General features: G+C 35.6%; 1 protein-coding gene across 1 annotated transcript; it reads right to left on the bottom strand.

The window, feature by feature from the left end:
* Positions 1 to 5,451: 5,451 nt before the first annotated feature.
* On the bottom strand, positions 5,452 to 10,214 carry LOC133322411 (juvenile hormone esterase-like). The gene is given in 11 exon segments (XM_061531408.1): positions 5,452 to 5,677; positions 5,735 to 5,867; positions 6,143 to 6,475; positions 6,538 to 7,493; positions 8,183 to 8,278; positions 8,358 to 8,442; positions 8,547 to 8,772; positions 8,844 to 8,878; positions 9,044 to 9,246; positions 9,248 to 9,396; positions 10,200 to 10,214. Coding segments are annotated over 11 exon segments (2,457 nt in total).
* Between the last annotated feature and the right edge of the window lie 1,476 nt (positions 10,215 to 11,690).

Raw genomic sequence — 11,690 nt, forward strand, 5'->3', positions numbered from 1 at the left:
AATGGGTTTTAAGGCTTTTGTTAATTTTCAAAGCAAACAGACAAATAGATAAAACAAGTAAAATTGAAATGATGAACAACGTCCCAAGGGTAGGAGAATGGGGAGAGAAAGTCAGAGAGAGCGTTTGAAATGGGTTGGGTATTGGAATGTTATTGACATTTGTTTGATTTGTAACAAAATAGAACATTGTGCGAACTTTAGTAACTAATTGTTAAACTTTGATTTACAAAGCAATATCATACCACACATAACGTCGTTATGCTCGACCGTACCAAAATTGTTATACACTCCAACATAAATTGAACATTTCAAATACCTAAAGACCGGATCGGGTAAATTGCTGTCAGGAGAAATCGAAATACCAAATGACACTAAGTTTGGAAAATTAGACTAGGACCTTGTACCTAGAACGAAAAGGACCAAGTACATGTTAATATTCAAAATGTTCCGCGAAGATGTCCAAAGGTCCCGATATATCAAATTGTACCTAGGATCTTCAAAATAACTATTAAAGGGATATGGCTTATAATGGGTACTGATATTTATAATTATTGGTAGGGATATTTACCACCCAATGAGCCTATATTGATCCAATTGATCGTTCGGCCAACCTCTGACTACTTTAAATGTTTCCTTTTACCAAAACCATTATCAATACTTAATTCAGACTTCTATTTCCAAATTTCCTAGAATGGAAAAAGAAAATAATCACATAAAATTCGGAATTATCCCTTCCACATTCTAAGCTGACTTCCATAACGAACAATCACTTTCCAAATGATTAATTAGTTACCAATCAAAAAGTCGTCGTAGGAAAAACCTGCAACTGACAAATTTATCTGTACTTCGAATTTTATCGCTTAAATTTAATCTCCGAAAAACCGACAAATATTAATGAACATTTGGAATTTATCTCAGGCTTTTTTTTTACAAAAAAAATTAACACACAACAAAAACAAATCTCTCTGGGAACAATGGCAAGCCCATTATTCCAGAATATCAACAACTAACTTCAAAGTGTTGCTTGTGAGATAGGCTCACAGCAAACATATGAGGCAACGACTGGATGACTGACTGTGTGTGACAAGGAGAGACTGAGAGGAGAGTCTGAGCAAATGATAAGGAACTCTTTTGTTTCAACACACATTTTTGTGAGGATAACAACAAACACAGCCGTAACACACACCAACAGAAGATAAAGAAGGAGAGGAGCTAAAACAAAGGATAATCATCATCGTTTTGTTAAATTAAACATTCAAATACAAATAGGCACAAACGCACACACAGACACAGAGAGGCAAACAACTCGATTCTAGACCAAATATGCTGTTCACATATCACACAACAGAGGAGACAAAAAAATGAATTAATTTCTGCCAGGGCATCATTGAAAGTCAAAGGACAAATGAACAACTTCCATTCAACAGAATGCTAAACTTTATGATTACACTCCTGGCCTCTTATATATGAGGGGAGGGGGGCAATGGACCTTTATCTCAAACCCTCTAAAATTCGTCCATTCATTGTAAATTACCTTTATTGCTGATAAACTGAGATTCATTGTATGGCTTGGGGGAAACATTAGAGGTCACAAGGTGTTGTGTGTGCGTGGGGGTGAGCACAATGTCTAAATAATCCTTTTATAAAGTGTTTATGCAATGAACACATACAACGATGTAATCTTAAATGTCAATACCAACCACTTCATCATCAACCAAATAAACAACCATTGAAGATTTCCCCTCCGTTGCCACTCCACTGGCACTCGCACACATATATATATATATACACACTCAGAGTCAAACTTAATCGTCGAAAGACAAAGCCATTGAGCACACAAACAAAGGCAATTAAGGAAGTAATTACACATAAACAAATAGCTTTGTAAATAAGAATGAGAATTATCCCTCACACACAAAATCCCCTTGCAAGGACATAGTCACATGTCAAACATGCTCGCATTATCCTTAGAAGTGAAAAATTAAACACTCATACACACAGCACTCGCCGTCTCACACACGCAGAGGCTCACTTTCTTTTGAAGGCACTGAGATTTCGGCTAAGTCCTTTAAGACTAATTACCGTAAATAAACACACGTTCTCAAAAGAAGAGACAATGAGGAATGAACGAATTTGAAGCACACTTCATTTGGAGTGATGAAATATCTTAAGTTCATTGATAGTGCATGTGGAGCTAACTAAGCAACATTTTAATTTAAAAATTCGATAAGGCAAGAGTCTAACCAGTGAGCCGAGCCTCGGCAATTTTTTGTAATATTTGCACCCTCTTGTCCAATTAGAGGTCAACAGCTCCTCTTTCTAATTCTAGTATATTTTTCAAATCTTGTTTTCCCGAGGTGAATATAACGCGTTAAAAAAAATGTAATCACTTTAGTTTTTAATTGATTTGGCCCTCAAAATATTGACCGATAATTATTTCAAAGCGATCAACACTTCATTTCCGCCCTCTAGCAGTGTAATAGTAATACTAAGCAATATCAGAGCACATAGACACCATTAGATATTTACGTATAACTCCTACACCCGACAATATATGCAACAATACAATTTAAAGATAAACCACCCCTCTTGGATATGCAATAAATTTCTAGGGTCTAGGTTCTTCAGGAGTCATTATGTACGCCCCAGAATAAACATTTTGTTATCTTTCACACAAAAGGCTGGGTCCATTTGATCCGCTAAATATTGACCGATCTTCATCAAAACAGTTATGCTTATTCTTTGGCCAGATTCACTTCCTGGTGTAAAATTTCGTGATGTTCGGGTCATAATTGTGGACTCTAGACCGACCTGAGAAACAGACAAAACTAAAGTTCTTGGTCCATTTCATCTCTTAAATATTAACGGATCTTTACCAAAGACAATAGGTGTCCTCTTTTGCCAGAATCCATCCTACCTGCAAAACGGACGGACACACATGTCTAGATCGGCCCAGCTAGTCGAGATATGTATCCAGATAGGTATACATAAAGGTGGGTCTGGGACCAATATTTCGCTGCGTTACAAACTCTTGGGACTGCACTGCATTCGGAAAGGACAGATATAATGTCGAATTCGTTTATAAAGGCATGACTTTTAACGACATATCGGTATAAATGGTATTCAAAAGTTCCGATTAAAATCGTCCTTTTATTTGGCATCGTTTTAATGATTACCGCTAATATCAACCAATGTCAGCGATCTCTTGACCGCCGTTATAAACGATATCGGTTGTATGAGTGTAAACCAAATCGGTTTTAGAGTCTATCCGCATATATATTACTACCAAAAGCGAGTATTACGAATTTGTTTTTGATGTAGAGGAATAAAAATAAGTCATTCGGTGCCAAGTCAGGTTTATACGGCGGAAGACCCATGAACTACATGTCTATGTTTATAGAACCCCCATTGTAAGTGGTTGTTTTTAAAATTCAAAGTCGGTTAGGCTCGCAATTTTTTGATAGCTCATTCAACTACTAGGATTACTGTTGAAAATGGGTTCACGTTTTGGTATAACGATTTTACCTCATTTTCGGTATTTTGAATTGAGTTGAATAATCGATTTCCTGAAGCGGTTGCTTTTTATTTAGTTCCCTCCTCAACAGGAACTATGTAGGTCATATATTTAGTTCCGTAGTTCCTTTTAGTTCAATGTTTCACTTGTACACTTCAGTTAATTCGGTCAACGATTAAAACAAAACGAATTAGGTGAACGACAGCAAATGGAACTATTTGAGGGAAAGAATCGCACCTACTATCGATCGTTTTTTTTTTTTTGCGGGATACCTCTTTTTAAACTAGGCCATGCATTTAGTATCATAGATCCTTTAGTTCAATCGTTCATTTATACACTTCGTTTGGTTCGGTTAACGATTGGATCGAAACGGTTGTAATTTGAACAATAATATTATATACACATTTCGAGATGAGTCCATGTTCTGAAATACCCCCCAAATAAAGATGCCACATTTTCCCAGAACATTTTCAATGGAAGTCCATATTTGGATATCAATTTGCAAAAAATGTACTATAACTAATAGTCCCATCGAAAGAATTTGCAATGCGCAAATTGCCGTCCGAACTTAATAGTGTTTTTACTTTTTAAACATGTGTCTTTCCTTAACGTACTAGTTCCATAAAACTACTCTGCAAAATGAATAATTGGTACTAGGTGTGAATCTTTTGTTCACCCTTTACTACAATCGATTAGTTTTACTCTTGTTAATTTAGTTAAAGTTGTGTCTTTTCGTAACGAACTAGTTCAATAAAACTATTCTAAAAAAGGAACCTGTTCCCATTGTTTACTTTAGTGAACAAGAATACGTTCGAACATCACAATGTCGGTAAAATTGTATTTAGTTCTCTGAAAAAATATAGTCCATGGTAAAGAAAAATTTTAATTCACACCAAAACTTTGGGATATAAATAGTTTGGCCCGGCCCGGAGTTGTGGCTTTCCGGTAAGGAACTAGTTCAAAGAAATTATTCTGTAAAAGGAGCTGTAGGTACTATGTTTAAATATTTTGCTCAGCTAGTTCTTCCTCTTGTTAATTTACATCCACCAGCCATAGTATCAAAATTAAAGATTTTACACCATTGAATTAAAATATCAGGCAATAGAAAAGTTACTACTTCAATATTTCCCCATTACTTATTTTAATGAACAAGAATAAACAAGAACTTCACAATTGACTGAAAGAACTGATGTGTACCAATGAACGATAGAATTAAAATAGCTCATCAGCATGTAAGTAATAATTTTTAATATATACATCGTTCTTGTGCCTAACTTCATTCACATATAATTTCTACAGGAATCCACTCAGAACCAGGAAGCTAAAAATGCTTTATTCTGTTCTGTATAGAGTTGGGTAGTTCCGGGCCGAACTAGATCATTGCAACTATTCCAAGAAAAGAACGATCGGAAATAGTTCCAGCTGTTTAATTAATTAAAAAGGAACGATGAAAGGGAGATCCAAAGGAAATATCTACGATTTGGAACTATATGGAACAAAGGAACTATATTGAGGAACTAGTTCAATTAAAAAAAAAAAGACAAAAAATATCGATCCGCCAAGTGAACTAGATTGCCCAACTCTAGTTCTGAAGAAAATTGTTGAACTTGTGCACAAAATTATATAGTGCGTGCAACGCAAGGCATAAATATCTGTGTAGCAAACTAACTATATCCTTCACTTTTTAGTAGGGTGTATGTGAAAGAGCAAATAAAGTTTAGCAGTTTTCACACTGCACAATTATATATGTGATATATATTTGCTTACTTAGCGACTCAGTAAAATCTGGGAGCACAAGACACACAAAAACAAACACAGTTGATTAATTGAATGAAAAAGGAAAAGCAACACAAGGACATTTTATTTAATCCTAATGGCAAATTAATGTTTACCAATACACGCACCATGCGCAGGTAATCATCTTATCTTCCTCGACATTAACTTAAATTCCAAATGATTAACAATAATGTGTTAATTATCCATATAATGGGCCACTGCCGACCACTGGCATTTTTCATTTCAATTGGAAACATATCATCCCATAGTTGATAGTATTCCCTGTATGGCCATGGACCCATTTTGGCAGTTTTGCCATTATAAAGTATTGGTGAATTTGTGGCACCAACTGGTGACCATTCCTCGACATCATCGGCAATGGGTATGCTGGGAATTTGAGAAGAATTAATTTTAAAAATTTACGTAATGAATTTGGAATCATACCCAGTGGTGGCAAATGTGGTCCATAATTGTGTCAATCGTTTTACCATAAAAATATCGACATCATCTGTGGCCATTTGTGTACCATACCATAGGCCTGGCATAACATATTGCAAATCATCGGCATGACCAACACCTGGAAAAAAATAGTATTTTTATTAAATAAAATAATATCTTCAGATTAATTATTCGTTAATTTCAAAATTTACTTCTATGACAATAACGTCGAAGTTAAAGTGTGAGGATTTTTGATGGGCAAAAAACCATTGTTAATTAACTGAGATTTGTATCCTCTCTTATAAATTCAATGTTTCCTTTCCTCTTCAAAGCAAAACTTCGATTATTAAGCTCGACTCGAAAGAGAAAAATAAACTATGGTTTGTAATTATTTCTGCCCTCTTTCGTACTTACCCTGCGATAGTCCAAGATGGTCGGGATATAAACTTCTACCACCAATATAATCTGTACGATAATAATAAACAGGGGTATCGTTATGGGAGAGAGTTACCAGACGATGAATGCCATGCCCCAGTATGGCATCCGAAAATATTTGGCCAAAAATGAAAAGATTTGTTGAATTAATTTCCGTGGCTTCTGGGCTCATATAGAAATTCCATATTCGGCGACTTTTCAATTGCTCCGGAGGTACATCTGAAGATTCCGGTTTGTAGAGGAATATTTCGGGAGCATACAGATCAAAACTGACAAGCAAATCATGCAATAAGCGGGTATTGTTCTCATGAACTAAGAAAAAAATTAGATTGTTTTTTTCAATTATCTAAATATTTGACCTCTGCAAAACTTACCCTGCACCGAAAAATCCAATTCGTTGCGAGCAAAACCCACAATCATTGTCACCTTATTAAATTTACCCTCTGCAAAAATTTCACTCGGATGCTGTGGCAAAAAGTGACCATCCACTTCATAATTCCATTTCATATTGACAAACGAGTAGGGTTCCCATTCGGCACATTTATTTACAATTGTTTTCCAACTAATTTCTCTTAGACATTCCACCATATCCACAGGATCGTATTGAGGACACGACACTTCTCTAGCCAATTTCCTTGTCCAATAAAGATTATCGATATCATAGTGATTTGTTGCCGAACCACTCATAAGTATGGCCTTGTGAAAGAGGCCCTTCGACAAAGGTGATGCCATGTGCAGTGACACAGCCATGGAACCAGCACTCATACCAAATATTGTTACCGATTGAGGATCACCACCAAAATTAGCAATGTGATCGTGGACCCATTGTAGGGCCAATACCTGATCTAGATAACCATAATTTCCAGGATATTCCGGTGTCCGAGTACTTAGGAAACCCAAAGCACCCAAACGATAATTGAATGCCACCAAGACCACATCATGATCAAGTAAATATTGTGGTCCCGCTTCATATAAACTATGACCACTACCCAAAACATTGGCACCTCCATGAATGTAAACCATGACGGGCAAACGTGCGGTTACATTCTTTGTGAATACATTCACCTTTAGGCAATCTTCACTCATAACAATTTGCAAGGCGCCTGGTTGGGGACATACCAAACTATCTGTGGTAGCTTTCAAAGTTTCATTCCAAGGTTCCACCGGCACGGGAGCTTTAAATCTTAATTCGTTGACTGGTGCTTTGGCATAGCGTATACCACGATATGCAAAAATCGGCTTACCCTCCAAAGTTGTCAGTAGTTTGCCTTGGATTTTACCCAATGATGTTTCGACAATCGGAACATCTGCATCTGGTTCTTCATTTGTCCTCACCTCAACGATATTTTGTAATAAGAAAATATTAAAAATTATGGCCAATCCCAATGCTTTCATGTTGATTGTGAAATTTATACTAAAAGTACTTATTTTCTAATCAAACTGCATTGTTCTATACCTTTATGAGAGTTGAGACTGATAAAATATCCAAAGTTCGGAGTGGTTTGTTAGAGCGATAACCACTCTTAGCGGACAAATGGGCTCTTAATTTTGTTTTTTGTTTTTTGGAAGAGTTATTAATGTTAAAAATTAATCTCATAAATAAGAGTCCAATGTTCGAATATTTAGATAACAGTTAATAGGGGGAATAGTAGAGTTTTTGCAATTTTCGAATAATTGTATTGGGTAGTGGGTGGGTTAGCGAACATAGAGAGTGACATCTTAGGAGTAAATAAAATCCAATAAAGACCACAAACTAAAATTTATCGGTAACAGTTGTGTGGAGAATGGTACACCGCCTTAGGAAAAATACGCTTCGATGTTGTCCGTTCTGAAAAAAATTCTATTGAGGACTCCATAAAAATGTTTTTTTTTTTTTTTTTAATTCACGCCTATTGATGACTCATTCACTTATTATTTATTCTATTCTCTGTCCATGTATTAGGTAGTTAGGGACCCGTGACATTTTTCATTTCAATTGGAAACATATCATCCCATAGTTGATAATATTCGGTATATGACCATGGACCCATTTCGGCAGTTTTGCCATTATAAAGTATTGGTGAATTTGTGACACCAACTGGTGACCATTCCTCGACATCATCGGCAATGGGTTTGCTGGGAATTTGAGAAAAAGAAATATTAAGAAATAAATTAGATGGCTTTTCGGAATGTGTAATAAATTAGGAAATCATACCCAGTAGTGGCAAATGTGGTCCATAATTGTGTCAATCGTTTTACCATAAAAATATCAGCAGCATCTTTGGACATATTGTAAATCACTGGCATGACCAACATCTGGAATCAAAAAAATTCTCATGCTTTTTCATACCCAAAACTATGACTAAAATTTGTAAATATCTCCGCTCTCTTTAGTCGTACTTACCTTGTGACCATCCATTATTGTACGGATATAAACTTATAATGTCAATATAATCTTTGCGATAATAATAAACAGGGGTATCGTTATGTGATAGAGTTACCAGACGATGAATGCCATGCCCCAATATGGCATCAGAAAATAGTTTGCCAAAACTGGGAAGATTTGTTGAATTAAGTTCCATGGCTTCCGAACCCATATATAAATTCCAAATTTTGCGACTTTTCAATTGCTGTGGGATTACATTGGAAATTTTGGTTTGTAGAGGAATATTTCGGGAGCATGCTTATCAAAACTGACTACCAAATCATACAATAAGCGTGTATTGTTCTCTTGACCTAAGAAAAATAAAAAAATCTTATCATCACGGAAAAGTCCAATTCGTTGCGAGCAAAACCCACAATCATTGGCACCTTATTAAAGTTACCCTCAGCAATATTATCCGTAGCAATATGATCCCGAACCCATTGCAAAGCCAATAGGATATTCCGGGGTCCGAGTACTTGGGAAACCCAAAGCCCTCAAGCGATAATTAAATGCCACCAAGACCACATCATGATCAAGTAATTATTGTGGTCCCGCTTCATATGAACTGTGACAACTACCCATATAGTTGGCACCACCGTGAATGTAGACCATGACGGGCAAACGTGCGGTTACATTCATTGTGAACACATTCAGCTTCAGGCAATCTTCACTCTCAACAACTATAATTGGAATGGGGGCATACCAAACTATCTGCAGTAGCTTTAAGTGTACCGTTCCAAGGTTCCACAGGCTCGGGAGCTTTAAATCTTAATTCGTTGACTGGTGCTTTGGCATAGCATATACCACGATATGCAAAAATCGGCTTACCCTCCAAAGGCAAAAAAAATGTTTCTCAGAAGTAAGAGTCCCATGATCTAATATCTAGATTACAATACAAATGTCTGATTAATCGAGTTTTTGAAAATTTTTGAAAAATGGCATGGGGTACTGTGGTTGGTGGTTGAGTCATGTGAAGTAAAGATTTTGTTCCGATGTTGTCATTCCTGAACAGTAATTTTATCGGTTACTGACTGACAGTGAATGAACGTTAAAGATAGATAACCTGAAACAACATATGTTAAATGTTCGGAAGGTCGGAAATATAAAGATAATGCTCACCCTCTTAAATTTAGCCACGAAGGTAGGACTTCAGCGAAAAGTTTTCGGAAAGGGGACATAAGCATCGCTAAGAAGAAGACAAATTTAAGGCTACAGAATTCCAACCTCCAACTGTTGCCCTTGTGAAGGTCATCCTAGGTAAGATTCCCAAGAATCCTGCAAGCAGAAGAAAGTTAAGTCGAACAATCTGGAAATTCAAAGAGAAATTTAAAAATCCTTTAGGAGCAAAGGAAGTCCCTTTCCTTTCGTAAACTTCAGAATGTTCTTCCAATTCGAAAAAGTATAGGAGTTGAGTTATGCCCAAGTATATTACACATGCTATGGAACCTTTTCGATTTTACTACAGATCACGCCGGTTATGGGCTTTATAAAAATATTTTTTTTTAATCCACGCTTGTTGTGGACTTCATAAAAATGTATATTTTTTAATCCATACCTGTTGTGGACTCCACAAAAACATTTTTCTTATTAAATCCACGCCTCTATAAATTTTCTTTTAGAAAAATCCACAACTATTTGGGACTCCATACACATTTTTAAGAAATCCCCGCCTATTGAGGACTCCAAAAATATATTTTTAAAAAAGCCACCCCTATTGAGGTCACCATAAAAATACTTTTTAAATATATTCCTCCTGTGGACTCCAAAAATATTCCTCCTGAGGACTCCAAAAATATATTTTATAAACTCCAAGTCTACTGAGGAATCCAACAATATTTTTTTAAAAACTCCAACCTCCTGAGGACTCCAAAAATATTTTTAAAAACTTAAAAACTCCACGACTATAGAAGACTTTATAAAATATTTTCTAAAAAATCCAAAAATCCTATTGAAGGCTCTAAAGAAAATCGGATTTAAAATAAATCCACGCCTTTTGTAGATTCCACATTTTTAAAACTGTACCTAAAAAGTAACCCAAAATCTTTCCAACAATAGACTAATTTAAATAAATATATTTTTTACCGCCGACTATGTCATTGGTGTTAATTACACTAACCTTATTAGATGGATCATAAAATCTCTTCATTTCATTTGAACTTCCCCATTTGACAAAATAAAGTCTCCCAAAATATGGATGGAGAGCCTATTGTCATTTCGTTTGGGTGCATTCTAATTGAAATAAACGATGCTCAATTACAAATACCGAAAAAAAACTATACCAAAAATTCTAACAACTAGTGCAATGACCTTTTCCTCCATCACCAACTTCAACTACCTCCCGAAACCAATGAATAGTTATGTATGTATACTCGTATATAGGAATGTGCGTGGTTTGCATGCATCAACCACCCAGACGGAGGAGAGCATTATTCCGTCAGTCTGTTCCAACAATAAGCGTAAACTATTATTCCCAAAAACAAAAAAAAAATCATTGACTTAATTCATCTGCAGACACAATTCATGCTGCATATTTATCGAATTAAATGACTTGGGATCTATGCATTCGCATCCCTCCCCCGGAACTCTTCTCTATGCCACCAATTTACAGACTCCATGGAAGTGGTTGTTAGATATTTGTATGTATGAGTGAGTGAGTTTATGACTTTGTTTTATAGGTTTATTATTATTTTTTTTTTACTTTATTAAATTTAATTAAAGATTACGGATTATGGTTATTTTTTGGGGTGCGTGGTTCCGACTCTATCGTTTCTTCACATTTTTTAACACAATAATTTCTAATAAACATTTGTTTGCTTATTAACAAAAAATATAACTCATATTCAAGTGAATGGCATTGTTTTGGAGTTTTAGAGCTTCAATTTAACAAAAACAAAAAAATATTGAAAAAAAGAAAGGCCGCAAATGAAACATAATTTCCTTCGGTGTTTTGTTTTCTGAAAAGTGACGACGATGATGTTGATGATGAGCGTTGTTTTTCAATTAATTTCAATTAAGCTGCACACACACACGGCCACTGTCGCATCCCGAAACGCATCTCTACTTCCATCAAAAAAAAAAATAAATAAATTGAAGTATTAATGTTCAAAATGTGTTTAGAATATT

This window comes from Musca vetustissima, unplaced genomic scaffold, assembly GCF_032173495.1.
Source record: "Musca vetustissima isolate MV318-11 ecotype Yass unplaced genomic scaffold, APGP_CSIRO_Mvet_v1 utg4886, whole genome shotgun sequence".
Classification (NCBI taxonomy): Eukaryota; Metazoa; Arthropoda; class Insecta; order Diptera; family Muscidae; genus Musca; species Musca vetustissima.